General features: G+C 40.1%; 1 protein-coding gene across 3 annotated transcripts; it reads right to left on the reverse strand.

Annotated features, from left to right (window-relative positions):
* Positions 1–172: 172 nt before the first annotated feature.
* On the reverse strand, positions 173–18200 carry XB5729191.S (uncharacterized XB5729191 S homeolog). 3 transcript variants are annotated; one of them, NM_001095924.1, is given in 7 exon segments: positions 173–2450; positions 4358–4468; positions 10189–10257; positions 11751–11870; positions 12557–12652; positions 14259–14385; positions 17522–17697. In NM_001095924.1, coding segments are annotated over 7 exon segments (810 nt in total). In that variant the 5' UTR covers positions 17546–17697; the 3' UTR covers positions 173–2187.
* Between the last annotated feature and the right edge of the window lie 5617 nt (positions 18201–23817).

The raw sequence follows: 23817 nt of genomic DNA on the forward strand, positions 1-23817 counted from the left end.
TAAAAAATAGTCCTTGTGCTGATATTTCTTCTGGAGATAGTTTGGAAAGGTGTAGTGAGTGTTCCAGTAGAGGACACCACCCATATGGAATATAATCCTGTGAGTCCAGTTGATACTTGAAATGGAAAATTACCCATAGATAAATATTTTACAAACTGAGCAGCCTTTTGTATCAAAAGACACCTTTACTTTATTGGTTTAAGAACCTCCTTGAAGGACCAGTCTTTGTTCAGGGCCACCCTTAGCTAATATAAAGGTTACAGATATAGAAACACATTGGTGTATAAGCCGTTCAGGAACAGTTATACAGCATACAAGCATTCATCCCAAATCTCACCCATTGCAGTGATATCAAGGAAAGCATACAGTCATATGAAAAAGTTTGGGAACCCCTCTCAGCCTGCATAATTATTTACTCCACTTTAAACAAAAAAAAAAAAGACAACATTGATGTCTTTCATTTTTCAGGAACATCTGAGTACTGGGGTGTTTTCTGAATAAAGATTTTTAGTGAAGCAGTATTCAGTTCTATGAAATTAAATCAAATGTGAAAATCTGGCTGTGCAAAAATGTGCTAATTTGAATGCATGAAACTGCTCAACACAGATTACCGGCAACACCAAATTGGTTGGATTCGTTTGTTAAACCTTGATCTTCATAGGCAGGTGTGTCCAATCATGAGAAAAGGTACTTAATGTGGCCAATTGCAAGTTGTGCTTCTATTTGACTCTCCTCTGAAGAGTGATCGTATGGGATCCTCAAAGCAACTCTCAAAAGATCTGAAAACAAAGATTGTTCACTATTATAGTTTAAGGAAAGGCTACAAAAAGCTATCTCAGAGGTTTAAACTGTCAGTTTCAACTGTAAGGAATGTAATGAGGAAATGGAAGGCCACAGGCACAGCTGCTGTAAAACCCAGGTCTGGCAGATCAAGAAAAATACAGGAGCGGCATATGCGGAGGATTGTGAGAATGGTTACAGACAACCCAAAGGTCACCCCCAAAGACCTGCTAGAACATCTTTCTGCAGATGGTGTATCTGTACATCGTTCTACAATTCAGCGCAATTTGCACAAAGAACATCTGTATGGCAGGGTGATGAGAAAGAAGCCCTTTCTGCACTCACACACAAACAGTTGCTTGTTGTATGCAAAAGCTCATTTAGACAAGCTACCGTCATTTTGGAACAAACTGCTTTGGGCTGATGAGACAAAAATCTAGTTATTTGGTCATAACAAAAAGATTTGCATGGCGGAAGAAGAACACCGCATTCCAAGAAAAACACCTGCTACCTACTGTCAAATTTGGTGGAGGTTCCATCATGCTGTGGGGCTGTGTGGCGAGTTCAGGGACTGGGGCCCTTGTTAAATTCAAGGGTCGGATGAATTCAACCCAATATCAACAAATTCTTCAGGAAAATGTTCAAGCATCAGTCACGAAGTTGAAGTTACGCAGGGGTTGGATATTCCAACAAGACAAGGACAACACACTTGGAAATCTACAAAGGCATTTATGCAGAGGGACAAGTACAATATTCTGGAATGGCCGTCAGTTCCCCGACTTGAATATCATGGAAAATCTATGGGATGATTTGAAGCAGGCTGTCCATGCTCGGCAGCCATCACATTTAACTGAACTGCAGAGATTTTGTATGGCTGAATAGTACCACCATCCAGATACTCATCAAAGGCTATAGGAAGTGTCTAGAGGCCGTTACATTTGCAAAAGGAGATTCAACTAAGTATTGATGTAATATCTCTGTTGGGGTGCCCAAATTTATGCACTGATCTAATTTTGTTATGATGCATATTTTCAGTTAATCCAATATACTGTCACTGCTGAAATACTACTGTTAACATAAGGCATGTTATGTATTAAAAGGAAGATGCTACTTTGAAAGCTCAGCCAATTATAAACAAAATTCCAAAGACTTAAAGAGGGGTTCCCAAACTTTTTCATATGACTGTATTTGCATTATCCTCAAATGTCACCTTAACTGGCCTGTAGGCTGAGCCTCCATTGGAGGGCTGGCCCCACAGTTTCAAAGTACTGTTTTACAGATATGAAACTTACAACAAAAAAAATATAACTTGCATATCCAAACACTAAAAATATATATTGGCAAATAAATTGTTTTATTATAAAAGCTGTTTTTAAGGCCCCTGATGATTTGCACACAAACTCTTCTCTACCTGTGATTCCACTGGTGAACCATTAGCTGTGCATTGGATGGGTAAGATTTGCAACACCGATTACATTTAAAAGGTTTGTCCTGTAACTGGTCGTACTGGGGACAGTAAATAAAACTTGGCTTAATCTCGTAGACAAAGTTTAGTGTTCTCTGTAAGTAAACATTGTTTTTAGTAGGTTTATTCAAAATACTGGCTCGTTGTTTCACTGAATGTGTGGATGTAGATTTCTCTTCTCTAGTCACCCTGGAACTGGCAGGGCCTGAAAGAAAAAAGAAAAATATAAAATCTGTAAAAAAAAAAAAAAAACCTAAAAAAAAAGACTTGAAAGAGAATGCTCATGGAATCATGCAGAATTGCCATTCACTAAAAATGTTTTTGACTGTACTATACAATTATGTATGCGATGTATGATTTAACCTGTGGTGGGAAAGCTAATCACTAAATTAAAAAACTGGCCTACCAGTGACCAAATCTGGCACTCGTACTGTGTTATTAGCCAACCCTGAAAATAATTTGCCTCTATATGAGCCACCAATTTCTGTATGGATTGATTAGTGGATTTGAGCCATCTTGCTGCATAACATGTATTACTTATGGTAATGCAATGCAAACACATGCCACGATCAGTAAAAAATACTTTGTTACTGGTCCTTTAAAATTTACAGTTCAATTTTTTTTTATTAAAAAATGTTAGTGAAGAATGGAAAAAAAAAAGACATATTAAACTTTTAAATCCCTAAGTCTTAAGTAATAACTTCTTGAAACTCCGCTTGCGCTCCTCTGCAGAAAAGGCGACCCATCAGGCGGAGCTTGATTTCTCCTCCCTGCTTTCCTTATAGGAGATAGCCAGGGAGGAGAAATAGAGCGCCGCATGGTGGATTGTTGTCGTGTCTACTTTTCTGAAGAGGAGTGCAAGCGGAGTTTCTGTAAGTTATTTCTTAATAAAGAGACTTAGCGATTTAAACGTTTAATATGTGGGGGTTTTTTCATTCTACACTAAAAATTTTTAATAAAAAAAAATTGATGTTACTGCCAGTCAGCAAGAGGAAGGGCCAGCTAGGAATTGTCCTGAATTAAAAGGACTGACTATAGATTGGAGTTAGGAGTGGGTAACCAGTAAAGCCTCATCTAGAACAAGCAGTGCAGTCGTTTTGGTCTCCCATTACTTAAACAGAACATTACTGAATTAGTGTCAAAAGAAAAGCTACTAAGCTGCTAAAGGATATTGAAGGTCTTAGTTATGAAGAAAGGCTGGTCAAGTTGGGATTGTTTACACTGGAGAAGTAATACATTGACTGTATACACCCATAATATATATATATATATATATATATATATATATATATATATATATATATATATATATATATATATATATATATATATATATATATACACACACACACACACTCACTGTTGCTAAACAGAAGCCCAATTGGAACTTGAAAAGCCATTAAAGGAGAATTCAACACTTTAACAAAAAAACCTGTACCCCCACCCCACAGAGACCCCAACTGCCCCCCTCCCCGGGGAACTTCCCCATACTTTATACTTAAAGCAGCCATCTTCCGGGTCTTCGGCAAGCTGAGTGGTGCATGCGCAGTTGGAGGAATTTGCCGGTGTGCGACAACTGCGCATGCGCCGAAACTCACAAAGCTTGCCGGAAGAAGACACGAAGACCCAGAAGATGGCTGCGTGGAACTCAGATGCCAGAATCTGCGCCGAGAGGTAAGTATAAAGTATGGGGCATTTCCCCGGGGGGAGGGGGTATGGGATTTTTTCTTAAAGGGTTATTCTCCTTTAAACCTATTTTGCATACAAAAAATTATATATATCTCTCCATATTTTTGCCATTATGAAGCACTAATGGCAAATTGTTTTATTAACCCCAAAACTCAACTCCTTCCCCTAAAAGGTAGCTAAAAGTACTGTATAAATAAACTCTATGCTGCAACCCTTGTTAGGCTTTGAAACAACAGGGAACATCTCACTATACAGTATGCTTGTCTGTGAAATAGCAATTACTCCATTACTGTTCACTAGGGGGAACCAAGAAGTGACAAAGGACAAGCTAAATTGGAAGTAGTTTTGTCCAACTTCTATGTTATATAACCGTGTGCTTTTTATTTAAAAAAAATTATATATATAAATTGTAAAATAGCTTACTTGCATCCTTTTCTGTGAATCCCCTTCTCGATGGACAAGGAAACACAGGGTACACTTCCTCCTCTTCTTTTTTAATAGGTAATGGGAATATAGATAAGGCAGGAGCTGCTGCTAATAAAACGAAAAAACAGCGTAACTAACCGTAACAGACATAACTTTGCTTGTGAAAATTTAAAGACAGACACGCAGATCTGTGCACAGATGCTTTTAGTGTTGTCCTTTTACTTCACTATGAGCGGATTGTCTATTTCATGAAGAGGTTTGGAGTTTTGTAATTGGGAACCTTAGAGGGCCCTGTAACAGCCACTTCTCTGGGGGACACATACCTGTAGAGGTGTGGTTTCAGGTTTTGCCACATTTAACCAAGGTTGTTTCCTTCCTACCATTCTAGCACTGAATGGTTTCCACTGGAAATATTCTACACTGAACATAGTACTTTGACAAGAATTCATAGGGGACAGCTACTGTGCCACATATAGCATAGGCATGCTGTTTCCCTAATTGAGGCACATTACACAATTTACTAATTAAAAAGTCACGGATGGTATTACCTTTATTAACTTTTGGATCTTTTTATTGAACTTGTTTTTAATGAAGCTTATGAGCCAGGGTCCTTTAATTTCTGCTTGCTGCTCGTTACAATCCAACACGGGAAGGCACATTTATCAAGGGTTGAATTTCGAATTTCTGCAAGTTTTTTTTGTTTTTTTTTTTTTTAAAAACTCCCTGAAATTTGATTGAATTCGAAATTCATCTTAGGGAAATTTATTAGTAAAATCGAATTGTAAAAACTCGGATGAATTTAAACAACCTGAAAACTCGAATCGAATTTGATTCAAATTCGATTCGTGTTTTTACTCGAATGTCAGGAAGGCTGCGAACATCTCCAAAGTGCGAACTGGACACCTCCCGTTGACTTATACACAATTAGGCAGGTTTTAGGTGGCAAATAGTCAAATTTGATTTCTTAAAGGACAAGAGTATGATAAATCTCAAATCACGTGAGTAGGATAATTCCCTAGTCAAATGACAGTTTTGACCATAAAAAAAATTGAAAATTCAAATTTTCAGTATGACCCTTTATAAATCTGCCCCTTAGTGTAGCATACATCAAAGTGAAACCTGATGCCTCAAATCTTTGGTGTCAGCACTATGGTCCATGTCTGCCATAACTGTAGATTCTACTGCGGGTGGCACTTACGAGTCATTGCTCATAGATCTGCAGAGCTGACATGGAAGTACAGTGTGCCAGCTTAGTAGAATCTATATTCCAGATTATTTTTTCCTCCTATGGGGAAAAACACTGCTAGGTTAAAGGGGGTTATTCACCTTACAAAACTTTTTTCAGTTTTCAGATTGTTCAGCAGAAATAAAGATTTTTTTCCCCAATTACTTTCCATGTTTTATTTTTGACTATTTTTCCAAAACGGAAGTATACAGTTTAATGTTCCTGTCTCTGGTGTTTCAGTCGGACAGCTCAGTGATCCAGGGGCAGATTCTGAACTAGAACAATTGTTAGATTGCTACACAGTTGATACATTTCTCAGCAGCATCTCTGGAGCATTAGCAACAATTGTATCAATTCTAACAGCTGCCTTAAGGTCAAGGCCAGACGTGACGTTTTTACGTTGTGTTTTTTTAAAAAAAAAAAAAAAATCGCAAATAAGCATAAGCTGCACTACCACTGAAACTAATTGGAAAACGCCATGGCAATTCTCACAGGGCGCTTGCAAGCTGAAATCCGCCACGGGACGCCAGTATTGGCGTTTTTATCAGAAACGCCAATACGTCAACAAACTACCAAATCTATAGACTCTATGGGATCTGCAAGTTTGAAACCACACTTTACATAAATACGCAGCATATTTTAAAGGAGACATTTTGTGTTAAAAATAAGAATGCACAAGTGCATTATACTCCTTTAGATATAGAAGAATTGTGCTATAAAAAGTAGTTTCAAGATGATTTATTGAATATTTCTGCAAAATCCCTAATAATCCCTCCCTTCTCTTCCACTTCCTGCTCCCTGACTTCCTAGGCTGTGCAGGGGAGCCGGCTCACTGCACTGATAGGGAGCTAAAGCCTGTGCTTGTGTGACTGCAGGGCTGTTATTGGCTCTCCCCCTCCTACTGTGCTTCTGGCAGGAACAGTTAGGACACGCCCACCCCTTATTTGAAACACAGACAGGGACCAGAGAACATCCAATAAGAGCTCCAATAATGGGGCTATTTTTAAAGATAATTTTTAGCACCATGTAAAAGCAACACCATATATTACTGTATATTATTTGCCTATAAAATTAGGGTTTTTTCATTTATCCTATATGTCTCCTTTAAATATAGCGTCCAAATTCTCGCCAGATAAATGACGCATATACGTTTTTACGGCCGTTGACCTAATTACGTTGCGTATTGATGATCATTCCTGCTCCATTTTGCATGTAAATAGTTTTTCTATTTCTACATAGCTTTTCTATTTCCAGCCAGTGGAATTATGGGGAACGAGAACAATGAGAAGTGCATGTTGGGAAAAGAAGCCTACATGCTGAAAAACGCATAACGAAGGTCTCATGTGGTTTCAGCGGCGTGTTTACACCCGACAGAGGTTTTTTTTTGTTTTTTTTTTTAAAAGCAAAAAGCAACGTAAAAACGCCATGTCTGCCTTGCCCTAATGGAAACTCAGGGATTCTGCTCAGCAGGGCTAAAGATAAATGTATCCACTTAATGTATCAATTTAGAACAGTTACAGTGTCAGTGACTACCCCCCAGAGCTGCTTTAGAAAGAAAAATGAAACTAAATTTCAATATTTGAAAAATGGTTGCAAAAAGAAAGCAATTGAAAAAAAGTCTTTATTTCTGGTAGACTATCTAAAAACAACGGAACTGAAAGTGTTGGAAAGCAAGCAACCCCTTTAAGCTGAGCTGCCAAGACCTGCACTCAAAGGGTTAATTCTTCAGATGCCAAATGTATACCAAATTGCTGGTACATTTACCTGGTCTATCCTCATTGATTTTATACTTACCAAACAAGAGATTTTTTCAGCAATACATATTTTCCAGGTATTGGAGAGTTTTGAGCAGTTTTTTTCTAGGTGATTTTTTTTTTTTTTTTTTAACATGACAAATATAACCTCCCGGAAGCTCTGTTCTAAATACCTTTTCTGCCTACTAACTGGATCATTTGTCAGCCACTTGTCTCCTGCCTGCATCTTCCAGTATACTGCTCCTGTCAGTTAGGGAACCCAGCAACTTCTACTGCTACTTTTGTTTTCCATATCCCCTCCACATAGTACTGTACTAAGCTCACAGATCTGTACGAAGCTCACAATACAGACTAAGGTTCTTGGGGAAGGAGTGCCGTTTATTGCTCTGCTATGTGCAGAGGAAAACAGAGGCCCTGACTAATGTAAAGTTGGGTAGAGGTAGTGGGTGCAGTGCTCTGCGGTGAACTGGGAATGGAAAAGTTTCTAATGCTGTGTACTGTATTGGTGAAAAGCAGTCCTGTGCAGTGCTCTGCAGTGTTGTACTGTGGGAAGAAGCCTATGAAATGCTCAGCAAACATTGCTCTGTAGTGTACTCTGGGGAGATTCAGGTAATCAGTCCAAATTATAGTGCTAGGTTTGGTTGTGTTCACAATCCCCTGCCGGCTCTCACTTGTATCCCTCAAGTCCACAAAATAATACCTAAAAAAGAAGCCAGCGCCACAGGCACCGGGCAAAACAAACAAATATAGGGCAATAACGTTTTGCAAATGACCCCCTTATTTCTGTGCACAGGTTTTATTGTAGCTTCACCGTGCTATGTGTAACCCCTTCTTATCCACCACCACAATTATATATAGCCTTTTAGGGAAGAGGGGTTGCTTCTTGCCTCGTGGGCCTTATAGGTGGATACTCACAAACATATGGTTCAAATAGGCGTAAAAAATCTTTGTTGTCCCAGCGCGTATCCTTTAGAACTGTGAAGTAGATGCGGCAGCGAAATAGTGTAATATTGCCTTTAATATATTTAAAAATGTAACATTAAAATTGCACTCACATGGCATTCCGCAATAATAGCATGTATAGCATATCGTCCTAGAGAGGCTTTCTCTCCACGCCTATCCACAATCGGACGAAGTGATAGACGAAACGCGTAAGGCACGGAGCACGGAATAGCACGCCATAGGAGAGCGACCCGCCGATATACTGCAAGGGACCCTAAAGCCACGAGCGCTCTGGCAGCAGGATTTCCGATTGTGGATAGGCGTGGAGAGAAAGCCTCTCTAGGACGATATGCTATACATGCTATTATTGCGGAATGCCATGTGAGTGCAATTTTAATGTTACATTTTTAAATATATTAAAGGCAATATTACACTATTTCGCTGCCGCATCTACTTCACAGTTCTAAAGGATACGCGCTGGGACAACAAAGATTTTTTACGCCTATTTGAACCATATGTTTGTGAGTATCCACCTATAAGGCCCACGAGGCAAGAAGCAACCCCTCTTCCCTAAAAGGCTATATATAATTGTGGTGGTGGATAAGAAGGGGTTACACATAGCACGGTGAAGCTACAATAAAACCTGTGCACAGAAATAAGGGGGTCATTTGCAAAACGTTATTGCCCTATATTTGTTTGTTTTGCCCGGTGCCTGTGGCGCTGGCTTCTTTTTTAGAGATTCAGGTAATGTTCTGTACTGTGTAACAGACCCTCAGCACCCACACCAAATAGCAATCCTCTACAACGTACGGTGGGGAAGATCCTGTGGTGTATAGGGCGAGCAGATTGCCTATGCGAGGCTCAGCAGTGTGCTGTATTTTTTGGCAGGTTAGACTGTAGGCACTAAGCTGAAAAATGTGGTATATTTTTCCTTTAAAGGACAAGACAACCCTTTTACCCAACTTTTCAGTATGTTATAGAGCCCCTCTTCCTGCCCCTAATTGCTATGTTTTTTTTTTTTATTTGGTTTTGTAAAATACCACTTACAGGTCATGCAGAGCCTATTGCAAATTGAATTTCCCCCATCACTCTGAAGGGCACCATATTGCAGTCCTCTACGTAAGTAAGATGGCAGCTATGATTTATTTGCCCATGTGTAAAAACTGTAGAGATGAGGGTGAGGATGTTAAAGGAATTGTTCAGTATAAAAATAAAAACTGGGTAAATAGATAGGCTGTGCAAAATAAAAAATGTTTCTAATATAGTTAGTTAGCCAAAAATGTAATGTATAAAGGCTGGAGAGATTTGATGTATATTTGATGTATAACAAGGAGTCTACTTCCTGCTTTTCATCTCTCTTGGTTTACACTGACTGGTTACCGTGGTTACCAGGCAGTAACCAATCAGAGACTTGAGGGGGAGCCACATGGGTCATATCTGTTGCTTTTGAATCTGAGCTGAATGCTGAGGATCAATTGCAAACTCACTGAACAGAAATGTACCATATGGCCCCCCTTCAAGTCACTGACTAGCTCAGAGTTATAGAGCTGAAAAGCAGGAAGTTGGATTCTGGCTGTTTTATTAGACATCTGTTCACTCCAGCCTTTATATATTACATTTTTGGCTAACTAACTATATTAGAAACATTTTTTATTTTGCACAGCCTATCTATTTACCCAGTTTTTATTTTCACACTGAACTGTTCCTTTAAGGAGCAACTGAACTTTGGAGGTATGCTTGTCTAATAAGTTTGTTGTGCTCTAGAATTGTCTGTATGGAATCTAGAGCAAACACACCAACGTTTTGGTAGTACCAGTTGCTTAGTCATTTATTGATGGTTTTTATTTGGGCAATTAATCATTATTCTCACCTGACAAAGAGAAACAACCGTCACATTATCAACTTACTTTCCTGGATGTTTGTGCTTTCACATGTACTGTGACTAAGAGAACTCTGATCCTGTTTTTCTTCAGTTGCTAGAAGGAAAGAAGAGGATGTGCAGTTTATTAATAATAAAAATCATAATAATAACAGTTGATACACATTAACTTCTGTAAAAGGTGTTAACACATCTACATGCAGAGTCTGCCTTACACAGACTCCACTGTCCTCTGCAAACAAATCCTACCACTGGCCATTTTTAATATACAGTAATAATGGCATAAAGCTTAGAGGCGCATTTATCAAGGGTCGAATTTCAAATTCATGCAAGTTTTTTTAACTCGCATGATTTCAATTGTACTCAAAATTCGTTTATTAGGGATGCACCGAATCTACTATTTTAGATTCGGACAAACCCCGTAATCCTTCGCGAAAGATTCGTCCGAATACCGAACCAAATACTAATTTGCATATGCAAAGGAGGAAGGAAGGAAAAAATTTTTTTAATTCCTTGTTTTATGACAAAGTCACGCAATTTCCCTCCCCGCCCCTAATTTTCATATGCAAATTGGGATTCAGTTCAGCCGAATACGAAACCTGCTGAAAAAGGCTGAATCCTGGATTTGGTGCATCCCTAATATTTATTAATAAAATCAAATATGTAAAACGAATTTTACCGACTCAAAAACTCGAATCGAATTCGACCAAACTTGATTAAAGTTTTTTCTCCGAAAAAAAACTTGAATATCAGTAGGGTTACAAACATCACCAAATTGATCCCTGGACTTCTCCCATTTACTTATACAGTAATTTGGCAGGTTTTAGGTGGCGAATAGTCGAATTTTAGATTTTAAAGGGCCGAAGTATGATAAATCTGGAAAATTCACATTTTTTCAAAAACCTGAACAGAGTTTGGATAATTCCCTAGTTGTATTTGACAGTTTTGACCATAAAAGTTTTTTTGTTTTTTATAGAAAATTTGAATTTTCAATTCGACCCTTAATAAATCTGCCCCTTACGGTACCGTTTTAAAGCATCTTCTGCAGGAGCAGATGAAATCAAAATGCTGCTTCCAACTATTTCCCAACCATTTGAATAGGAAGGTAATCATCCATCCATAGTAAAGCATCAACAGGAAAATATCTGTATGTTTGGCATAGCCTGCGCTGCTATGTGCCAACTCGCCTATGTACTATAAAAAATTCTCTGCCAGAATGGCAACGAGTTCCCTACAATCATTGAATTCTAAGGTCTATTGTGTATGGATCAATACAAACAGCAATGTGACGGCAAGCCCACATTTGTAAATGCAAACATAAAACAGATGTGTTTAGTGCACAAAATAATCTAAGGTGGCCATAGACACACCGATTCGGTGCATGTATGGTGGGAGAAGAACAGATATCAGCATTGCTGCTACTACTGAATTGTTAAGATACAGGTAGAATCCTATTGTTTCCACCTGTATATCTGAAGATTCAGCTCTAATACGTCTGTGTTGAAAATGAACAATCTAGAAAAGATTGTAATTGTTACGTCTATGGCCACTTTTGGAGTTGGAAAACTCTGACCCCCGAACATTACTTACACAGCATCATGGACTTCATATTGCCTGCTCCCCTTTTCTCTCGGTAAGGTAGAACACCAACTGTCTTTTCATGCTCAACCAAGAGCAAGATATCTGGAGCCTGAACTGCATTGTGTAGCTCTAGCACATAAAAGGAGAAAAAAGATTTAAATTAAGTAACATTAATCCATAGGAGTTGTAATAGTGTATGATAATAGGTTGTGAAAATTAGAATATTAGCTCTAAAAACTCTTAACAAGGTTTTTATATGCAGCGACATATGGAGAGGCAGGTATTTTAAAAGTATTCTACAAAGCCCTTAACAGTGATTGAGCATTTTAAAATAAGTATCTGATGCATCAGCTCCCTCTCTCAACATACAGAGCAATAGCAGATACAGTAGTTGTTCAATACCAGGAGTCCAATAGTTGCCTGCCTTTCCCTAGCATATACAAATATTCTATATTAATTTACACAAATAGGTATAGGATCCGTTATCCGGACACCCATTATCCAAAAAGATTCGAATTAAGGAATAGCCAGACTCTATTATCATAAATAACTCATACAGTATAAAAACTATTCCCTTTTTCCTTGTAGTAATGAAACAGTACCTTGTACTTCTTCCAATTAATCTTTATTGGATGCAAAACAATCCTATTGGGTTTAATTAATGGTTAATTGATGTTTTAGTAGACTTAAGGTATGGCGATCCAGATTACAGAAAGATCTCTTATCTGGAAAACCCCCCGGTCCCGAGCATTGTGGAGAACAGATCCCATACATGTACAACAATTTTCCCCAACATGCAAACATAGTAGTCTTACTAGGGATGTCAGCATTCGACTTTCGTTTCTTTGTGGCCCCACAATTCTCTGTTTCTTCAGTATACATTAAAATATTAGGATTCATAATTCTGTGACCTAAAATGAAAGCATAAGAATGTAGGGTTACCTTTATGGTCCATCGTCACTTAACTATTCTAAAAGGATACAGATCTCCCTGCTCCATTTGCTTTTATTATTAGTACTGAATGTAATGTTCTCCTTGAGCACTGAACATACATATACATTTATATTTATATTGCAGTAGATGTGCGGTTAGTTATGGAGGGCACACACAAAAAGGATCCACCAACTGCCTGGGTGACAAGTGGTAGTTCAGCAAGCCCATCCACAGCAATAACTCGGCACTCAAAATACAGCACAGCATTCAAAATATGAAAAATTGCTTAATCAACTTTCGGTCACATATTCCGACCTTTATCAAGAACATGATTGCTCTTGATAAAGGTCTGAATATGTGACCAAATTGTTGATTTTGCACAATAAATATTTTTTTTCATTTTTTTTTTAAGCAAGTCCTGTGAGTGCCAAGTTATTGCTGTATATATCTTTCCTTGTTGCAAAGTGACCTTGTGATCTACAGTACCTTAAAGGAGAATTCAACCGTAAAGTAAAAAAAACCCTACCCCCCACCCTACATAGACCCCCCTCCCTCCTCCCCCCCAGCCTAGCAGCTACCCCGGACAAATGCCCCTTACTTACCCCTCGATGCAGATTCTGTCCAGCGGAGTTCTCGGCAGCCATCTTCCAGCTCTTCGGAAATCTTTGGAATGAGATTGCGTTTTGGCAATTTCACTGACTTTTTGTTGCAAAAATTGCTCCAACTGCGCAGATATGGCACTTACTTCACTAATATTACCGAACAGAAGAAGATGGCTGCAGTGAACTACACTGGACAGAATCTGCACCGAGGGGTAAGTAAAGAGTTAGGGGCATTTGGGGGGGAATGGGAGTCTATGTAGGGAAGTTTTTTTACTTTTCAGTTGAATAACCTTTAAAGAGGGGGGCCAATAGTGTGAATTTGGGTAGCATTAGGGCAAGAGCAATTTGGCTTACAATATATTACAACTGCAAATGATCTAGGAAAATAATTGGTTTTGTTTACAACCATATTCAGCATTGCCATCAGAAATGATCTTTCCCTTTCAGATAGTTTATCCTTGGCCTTGTACTTTTGCACGAAGGTGTTGCCAGTATCCCTTTGCTTTGGGCTGATACCGAAAGGGGAACTATTACGAAAAAAAGTGAAAAAAAAAAAAATTCCTCATACTGAAATAAGAAACTTTCTAAATACAGTCAAGTAAAAATTCTGCATTGTTTCTGAAATAATCAAGTTTATGTTCACTATTCCGCTCTCAGCATCTGTTTCTCTTCATTCTGTCTTCATGCAGCAGTTGAGTGTCAGATATTCATTGACAGTTACATCCAATATATCTTATAGGGGGGCTTCCTTTCCTAGCAGATGTATTAGAGCGGAACATCAGACGAATTAGAGAGGAATAGTAAAGATAAACTTGATTTCAGAAACGGTACAGAATTTTTAATTGAATGTATTTAGAAAGTTTCTTATTTCAGTGTGCTGAAGATTATATAAAATTTTTATTTTTGCGATAGTTCCTCTTAAAGCATCAAAATGAGCAACAAAATGCAAAAACACAAATCTTATTTCTGTATGGATCATTACCCATAGAAAGAAGAGTCCTGTAGATTTCTTGGATGGCATCTTTGTACATGTTTCTATCACTCTCTGTTAAAATTGCCCAGTCCTCTGTGGCAAAACAGACAGAGAGATTCCGGAATGTCACACTGACCTAAAATACAAAATAAATAGAGTAATGTAATTGCTTAGCCAGTGCTCATACTATCTGTAATATTAAACATGGCAGTTAGGGTCACACCTGCAGGGTCACCATGATTTCCTTTTTCTCTGTAATAATAAAACAGTACCTTGTACTTGATCCAAACTTGATATACAGTAGTAAATCCTTATTAAAAGCAAAACCAGCCTATTGGGTTTATTTAATGTTTACACGATTCTCTTGTAGACTTTAGGTGGCCATACATGTAAAGATCCGCTCGTTTATCGATTTTGCCAAACGAGCAGACCTCTCCCCGATATGCCCACATTGAGGTGGGCGATATCGGGCTGATCCAATCATACACCCTAGGGCCCAACGATCGGATCATAATGCAGCCAATACGGGCAGTCGGATCGCGGGACCACATCAAGGAATAGGTGCGAGTGCGATCCGATGGGATTTTTAACCTTGCCCGATCAACATCTGGTCGAAACATCGTCCTGTCGGCAGCTTTTATAGGCCCTTTAAGGTATGAAGGTTCAAATTACAGAAAGATCATTTATCAGGAAAACCATAGGCCCAGAGCATTCTGGATAACAGTCCCATACCTGTACATCATGTATTGGAGACTAAGCAGGTATCAAGTTTTTGTGCACTTCTTGGCAAATGATTACAGTGTACAATATTCCCTTTGCAGTCCAATCAGCTTCCAAAAATATTACGCAACACCTTAAAGGAAAGTAATCCTGCACTTGGGGGTGCCAAATCTTAGTCAGCCCCAAGTGATTGTATTGACTTACCTGCTCCTATCAGCAGAAAACTGCACCGGCCCAGGATTATACCAGTGAGCACCATGGAGCAATTCTCTTCCGGCTTCTTCTTGCTTCATATTTCCCGGGGCAAACGCAGTTCGGCTTTTCATTCTACCGCACATGCGCAGCGGCGCGAAGAAAGCAGAAGAGAATCGCTCCATGGTGTTCACCGGTATAACCCCAGACCGGTGCAGTTTTCTGCTGATAGGAGCAGCAGCAGCCTGGGGTTTCAGGTAAGTCAATACAATCACTTGGGGATGCCTAAAATTTGGCACCCCCAAGTGCAGCATGACTTCTCCTTAAATGCTTGAAATATCGGGTCTATGAGAAAAAGCCACTTATTTTATAAAATATATTCTAACCATTTTAGTGAAATACAGTAGAACCCCCATTTTACGTTTTTCAGGGGACCAGAAAAAAAATTATGTCAAATCAGGGAAATGTATTAGGCATAATATATAGGTGGGAGCACAAAACAACAATGTAAAATGAGGGGAAACTTAAGATCAGGGGATGTAAAATGGGGGTTCTACTGTATTTCACTAAAATGGCCTGAAAAAAAACGACATATCTATGGGTAGGGTTGCCACCTGTTCTCAAAAAAAATACCGGCCTTCCTATATTTTTTGGCATTGGCATCAAGCAACATTTTTTCCTGCCATGCCGGTAAAATGCTGGCCAGATGGCAACCCTATCTTTGGGGCATGTCTACCTGACAGCAGGGGGGGGGGGGGTCTAGCTAATTTAAGTTATTACAGCACAGCAGGGTCCCCCTAAACCCCCAAAAACCCACCAGTATACAGAAAGCTGTATAGGGTAAAACATGCAGGCCCCAACCTCATGCCCGCCCTTCAAGTCTGCAGCTCACAGACAGCAGGGGGGCTCAGATAATCCAGTTAAGGGACACTTCTTTGATTTTCATGGCAGGGGCACACGGCCAGATTCGGGAGGAGATTTAGTTGCCTGGTGACTAATTGCCTCTTCTTTGGGGTGACAATCTCCCCAAACTGCCTTCCCCCTGCTATAATGAGAAAACACAATGGCACCTACGGCGCTTCGATTTCCGAAGTCGCCAGAAGTTGCTTCACAAGGAAACTTTGAGCGACATCAGAAATCTAAGTGCCGCGAGTGCATTGCCGCAGGCGGAAGGCAGTTCGGGGAGATTGTCGCCCCAAGAAGAGGCGATTAGTCGCCAGGCGACTAAATCTCCTCAAATCTGCCCGTGTGCCCGGTTCAGGGCACACGCACAGATTTGGGGAGATTAGTCGCCTGGTAACAAATCTCCTCTTGTTTGGGATGACTAATCTCCCTGAACTGCGCTTTGTTTCTGAAGTCGCCTGAAATTGCCTCACGAGGAAACTTCGGGCGACTTTGGAAAACGAATCTCTGCCTGTGTGCCCTGACCCTTAAGCTGGCCATAGATGTAAAGATTTTTAAAAGATCCGATCGTCACCGTGAGACCACGATAATCTTGGAATGATCGTACAAATTGTCCATCAACTAAAAAGACCATTTGCCAGGAAATCAAAGGGGAGCTGCCTGCTTAGCCCTGCAAACAAAGACTTTTTAACCTGGCTGTTCAATTTTCTGACAGATGTCGGCTGAAAAATCGTAAGATGTACGATTGTTCGAATGCCACTAACTTCACGATAATTTCGAAGAATTGGTCGGACTTCGCTAAAATCAAGAAAAATCTTTGCGTCTATGGGGAGCTTTAGTGAGATCCAAGTGATCCAGAAGAAAGGGCTGTGTTTAATTCCCCTGCAGTGGAAAGCATAAAAGATCCACCACAGGGGTATCTGGGCTAAAATACCTATGTTAGACACTAAGGGTTCTTAGGGTCGGGGTACACAGGCAGATTTGGGGAGATTAGTCGCCTTAAAAGGAAACTTCGGGAATGAATCGACCCGAGTGCCATCCTGTCGGCGATTTAAATTCTAGTTGGCGGGAGGCAGTTCGGGGAGATTAGTCAACCCGAAGAACAGGAGATTTGTCATTGGGCGACTAATCTCCCCGAATTTGATCGTGTGACCTGACCCTTAACCTCTACACTGCTGGGGGAGGGGCTGAGGCCATAATGATATTACCCTTGTACAGGGCCCCATGGTTTCATATGACAGCCCTGCTTACCTGTATTCTCCTGTTGCAGCAGGTTATTGGACTCACATAAAATGATGTGGCTGTGAAGCTCACAAACTACTATTTTGTTCTGTAGGATCGCTAAGCTGGCTGTATGGTGTAACTAGGAGTTGTTTGATGGCAATGAGCCTACAGTGAGGGAGGACCAGGCAGGACAGGCCTTTACCTGTACAAAGCAACAATTGCTAATCGCTCACCTTAGGAAACACATTTGCAGCCATGGCCGACGAGTAGCTGGAGGACGCGGATTTCTGTCAGCAGGTATTGGCCGGGAAGGCACGCAAGAGAAATATAAGAGGTATAACAGTCGGGTACGGGGAGAATCAATTCATAAAGACAATGTTTAATTCAAATGCCTCCGACTTCCAGCTTCTTATCTGTATATCACGTGACCGTTACCACGTGGTACTTGAAGCGTTAACCAATCGTGTGTGAAGGACAACATACAAGCGCTCTGCTGCCATCTACCGAGGGGCTTTGCAACATGCACTCCATAATCCTTTATATTTATAGCGTTGGTCATCCTCATGCGTTTCACTCAGGCCTCACGCTACGCTACTACATTGATATTTGCTGTGCCCTGTCTGGGAAATGCTTTTGCCTCCCCCCAGTAACCCTTGATCCCTAGTGTACAAAGTGCTGTTCTCACAAGGGACAATAGTTATGAAAGAGTGAAATTAGGACTTGCAGCTATGACCAACCTCAAATTCATTCCTGTTGGGTTTTTTAGGGGCATATTTATCATACTTACTTGATTTGATAGATGCCTCTCAGAATCTCCTTGAGAGCAGTCACACTGCTGGACTGTGGGGAGCACTAAATGTACACTTCATACCGCCCAACATTTTGGAAACAGAAGGAGGGACAATGTTTTGACCACGCCCATTTTTGTGACCACACCCCCTAATTACCACGTCCAATTTACAAAATTTGGTAGATTATGAAAGTTTGAACGCATTTCTATGGTTCTACAGTTTGGCTAATGAACAGGGCCGGATTTACATAGTTTTATTCTCTGAAATTTTCATCATCTGGGCCAGAGCAATGGGGATTGGTGTATTTTATCTCTTGTGCATACCCAGTGTTTCTGAACTAATGTGGGTCTGGTTGGGCAGCATGCCGCCCCCTAAAATTCTGCCGCCCTAGGCCCGGGCCTTGGCGGCCTCTCCACAAATCCGGGCCTGCTAATGAAGGTGAATTGCAGCTGTCAGTCTTCGTTCTTATCTTATCTTAAACTGTTACAAAAATATCTTAAGTATGTATCTTAAGTTAGAAACTTTGTATCTTTTTCTGGCTGTTCAGTGCAACAGATCAAAGAGAAACTCGGGAAATATCAGTACAAATCCGGGACTGCGTGCTGAGCTGTCAAAACCGGGACTGTTTCACTCAAAACGGGACAGTTTGGAGGTATGATGTACTTCTTAATAAACATTGCCTCATAGTGACAACACCTGTGTTGTTTCTGTTCCTGATTCCCAGTTAGACTTCTTGTCTGGTTGTATTTATTTGTTGGCTGTCTTCAGACTAAATATTCACAGTAATATTAGAAAACAAAACTGTAACACATTAGAGTGAGTAAGTGTCATTTTAGGGACATGGTCCTGCACAGCTATGAGTGGAATATGCTTTGAGTCTGTGTTGTTTGTGCACAGGCCCGGACTGGCAATCTGTGAGTTCTGGCAAATGCCAGAGGGGCTGCTGCAAGGTCCCATAGACAGTCACTATTTAATGGGCTGGTGGAGGACTATTTGGGCCTTTGTGTACTTGGAATGCCAGGGCCTATTTTTACTCCCAGTCCGGACCTATTTGTGCTAGCAAGTTTTTACCAGCAACAGAGATTAAAAGTTACGTTTTAGATACACTGTTGTTGCATCGATTGCCTGAACTAGTTGGCTGGTTACATTTTGGATGGAATTGTGTCTTGTTCACATTCCAGCAAAGATTCAAAGAAGCAGACGGCACTTCTGAAAATGGGGTTTATTGGAGTACCTGCTGGTGACACCTTACGCGTTTTGGGAGTTATCCCTTAATCATAGGTAAGCAGTATACTTGTTACAGCTGGGTTACTTATACACAAAGTATTAGTGCCCTCTAGTGGGCTTACATAAAAATTACATCTTTATTTAAATCATTAAAACCTGAAACAAATGAAACATGAGGACATTTAAAAAGTTTTTTTGTTTCCTAAAAACTGTATACAATAAATTGTTCACATTCCACTCTAATGTGTTACAGTTTCGTTTCCTAAATTTACAGAGTTGTTTGCCAACTTGCAGGCTAATTGTTGCTGCATATATGTCTTGTAAATATTCACAGTGCATCAAATTTCTGTAAGGCCACTAGAGGGTTGGAGGAGATTTTAAACCAGACGTGGGGGGTAAGGTGCAATAAGGGATTCTATAGAAGACAAGATAGATGAGGTAGTGGGCAAAGGAAGGGAAAATAGGGGAGGAGACAGGGTTGGATTTGTGGCAAGGCCACAAAGGCCCGGGCCTAGGGTGGCAAAAATTCAGGGGCGGCATGCCGCCCAGCAGCATTCAAGTAAGTTGCGCATATTCGAGTTGTGCGCATGTACATATACGTGCAGGTACAAGTTTTTAAAATATATTAATAGTAAAAAGATGCAGGTTGAGAGTGTTGCTACTTTAAATAATGGTACCAGTATGGTTGTAACAGATACTGAAAAGGCAAATGCGCCAAATCAGTTCCTTTATTCAGTGTATACAATAGAGGAGTCTGAGTTCCAAGACCCACTTCATTGCTGCACTATTGGCTCACCTCAAACTAGTCAGCGGCTGACTCAGGATATGGTTTATAAAGCTTTACTCAAAATTAATGTGAACAAGGTGCCAGGACCAGACGGCATACACCCTTGGGTGCTTAGAGAGCTTAGTTCAGTTCAGTATTTTTGATTATCTCAAACTCTCTTTCATCTGGTATGGTACCTGTAATTCCTATATTTAAAAAAGGGATTACGATCTCAGCCTGGCAATTATAGGTTATTAAATTTGACATTTGTGGTGGGCAAATTATTTGAAGGCTTGTTAAGGGATCACATTCAAAATGCTGTCCTAGTGAATGGAATTATGAGCAGCAATCAGCATGGCTTTATGAAGGATAGGTCATGTCAGACAAATTTGACTGCTTTTCATGATGAGGTAAGTAAGATTCTGGAAAGAGGGGAAACAGAAGATGTGATCTATGCCCCACAAACAACTGCTTTCTAAACTAAAGTATGTTGGGTTTAAAGGGAAACTATTGCGAAAATTAAAATTTAATACAAGCTTCGTTATGAAATAAGAAACTTTCTAAATATAATTAATTAAAAATTCTGCATTGTTTCTGAAAAAATCAAGTTTATCTTCACTATCTCTCTGTTAGGGGCAAATTCACTAAAGCGCGAATCGGCTAACGCTAGCGTTCATGCCAGCATGACATCATTTCGTTACTTTGCCGATTTACTAACTGGTGCTGGCATAAATTCGCTATCGAAGTGGACCTACTCTAGCGCTACTTCGCACCCTTACGCCAGGCGAAGTTGAGCTATGGTGAAGGGAGGTAAATACGCTAATTCATTAACTTGCACATTTTATTGAATGTTACCTCTTGCGCCAGACTTGCCTTCGCCACCTCAGACCAGGCGAAGTGTAGAGTAGATAGGACTTGCTTCAAAAAAAGTTGAGTCCCAAAAAACGCTGGCGTCTTTTACTTTTTTAAGGGTGATAGGCTGAAAAAGATTGTAAATTTTTTTTGGGGGTACCCTCCTTCCCCCCTACATTTCCTAACATATGGCACCTAAACTATACAGTGGGCACATGTATAGGGCAAAATAACTCTATTTTATTTCATGAAGCTTTCCCAGGCTTGTGTAGTGTAATGTATTTGCTGCTACATATACGTCCATTGTACTTTAACTTGGCGCAGTATGCAAATTAGACATCACTGGCGTAACTTCTCTTTGCTTGACAAATTAACACTAGCGCAACTTCGCTACCTTTCGCCTCCCTGAGCGCAACTTTGGATTTTAGTTAATTTACAGCGCCCTGGCAAAGTGCAGCAAAGTGCCGCAAAGCCAACGCTGGCGCAACTTCGGAGGTAAGTAAATTTGCCCCACAGCATCTGTTTCTCTTCAGTTATTTGAGTGAGCTTTAATACATCTGCTAGGAAAGGAAGCCCCCCTATAAGATATATTGAATCGAACTGTCAATTAATATCTGACACCCAACTCCTGCATGAAGAGAGAATGAAGAGAAACAGATGCTGAGAGAGGAATAGTGAAGATAAACTTGATTATTTCAGAAACAATGCAGAATTTTGAATTGATTGTATTTAGAAAGTTTCTTATTTCAGTATGCTGAAGCTTACCGGTATATTAAATTTAATACAGGGCTCTGTATTGGGTCCACTTTTATTTAACTTGTTCATTAATGACTTAGGGGAGGGTATTGCAAGTGATGCATCAGTGTTTGCAGATGACAATTTGCAGCCCAATAAATTCCATTCAGGATGTGGCATCCTTGCAGGAACATTTTGACAAACTGGCAGTCTGGGCGGCTAATTGGCAGATGAGATTCAATGTAGGTAAATCTACAGTCATGCACCTGGGATGGAAAAATATGCGATCCATTTATACCCTTAATAGGACTTCACTAGGCAAATCCCCAATGGAAAAAAATCTTGGGAGTACTTTTAAATAATAAACCCGTCTGTAGCAAGCAATGCCATTCAGCAGCTGCAAAGGTCTTGAGCTGTATTAAAAGGGGCATAGATTCGCAGGAGGAGGGGGTCATTCTTCCACTGTACAGAGCACTTGTAAGGCCCCATCTAGAATATGCTGTTCAATTTTGATCTCCCATGTTCAAATGGGACATTATTGAATTACAGAGCTTCCACAAAAGGGGTAACTAAGCTGGTAAAGGGTATGGCAAATCTCAGATACGAGGTAACACTGGTCAAGTTGGGGATGTTCACACTGGAGAAGAGGCATTAAGGGGTGATACAATCACTATGTATAAATATATATGGGGAACATATTATAATCTCTTTGATGCTTTATTTATCAGTACATTTTTTACAGTGAGAGCCGTGAAAATGTGGAATTCTCACCCTGAATCAGTCATGACGACTGAAACATTAGATAGCTTTAAGAAGGGGTTGGATTGCTTTTTAGCAAGTGAGGGAATACAGGGACATGGAAGATAGCTCATAGTACAAGTTGATCCAGGGACTGGTCTGGTTGCAATCTTGGAGTCAGGAGGGAATTTCCCCCTCTGATGTAAATTGGAGAGGCTTCAAATGGTTTTTTTTTGCCTTCCTCTTGATCAACTGGCAGTTAGGTAGGTTATACATAGACCTAAAAGATTGTTGTTTGAAAGAAGCTAATCAGGGTTCACTTTCAAGGAGAGACACTGTTGCAATATAGGATCCTTTTTCCCGAGGCAGTGGTGTGGTAGGAAGGCCTGTAATTTCTAGTTCAGGGTTGCATATATTCTAAATGTAGAATTAAATGTGTGTGACTAATTCATATAGTAATCCCTGTTAAAAGTTTATGTCAACACATCACAGGCTCTCATATTTGCTCACAGCTACAAAGCTACAATCATGTGCCGAACCTCCAAATCCTCAATTATAAACGATCTTGCTCATTTAAAGCTTTTCCACACTTGTCCCATTACATATAATTTTCTTCCCACTGGTGATAAAAAGGGAAATTATTTTCATTGCCTATTTCCTTAGTGTAGAGCAGGAATCCCCAACCTTTTGAACCAGTGAGCAACATTAAGAAAAAAAGAGTTGGGGAGCAACACAAGCATGAAAAATGTTATTGGGGTGGCAAATAAGGGCTGTGATTGGCCATTTGGTAGCCTCTATGTGGATTGTCAGCTTACATCGATGCTCTGTTTGGCAGTGCACCTGTTTTTTATACAACCAAAACTTGCCTCCAAGCCTGGAATTCAAAAATAATCACCTGCTTTGAAGCCAATGGGAGCAACATCCAAGGGGTTGGAGAGCAACATGTTACTCATGAGCTACTGGTTGGGGATCACATAGATCAAACACTTTCAGCAGCTTCACCGGTCAGTTAATTATTTTAAAGGTCTCAAGAAGAATTACTAGATCAGTCAGACTTATTGGCATTTTATTGATCTGATACAGTGAATAAAGTAATACAGATGCATTATATATATGTTTATGGTTTTTTTTATTTGTTTATTTTTTAATGCAATCATTATGCACAGCAATGCAGGTGTTTCCATTGGTTCCATTTATGTGCGGTTTACTAAAAGGGTGCTTAATGAATGCTCACAGTTGGCACACATTGTATTGATTACATAAGAGCACAGATAAACAGATTATTTCAGACAATTTATCTTTGCCTTTAACCATGCTGCATTTTAGGGCTAGTCCACACGGGGAGATAGCCACGCGTTTGCGGTCGCGGCGACAAAGCGCCGCGACCGGCGCAGGCGACAGTTTTGTATGGGCGCCTATG

Source organism: Xenopus laevis, chromosome 3S (genome assembly GCF_017654675.1).
Source record: "Xenopus laevis strain J_2021 chromosome 3S, Xenopus_laevis_v10.1, whole genome shotgun sequence".
NCBI classification, from domain to species: Eukaryota; Metazoa; Chordata; class Amphibia; order Anura; family Pipidae; genus Xenopus; species Xenopus laevis.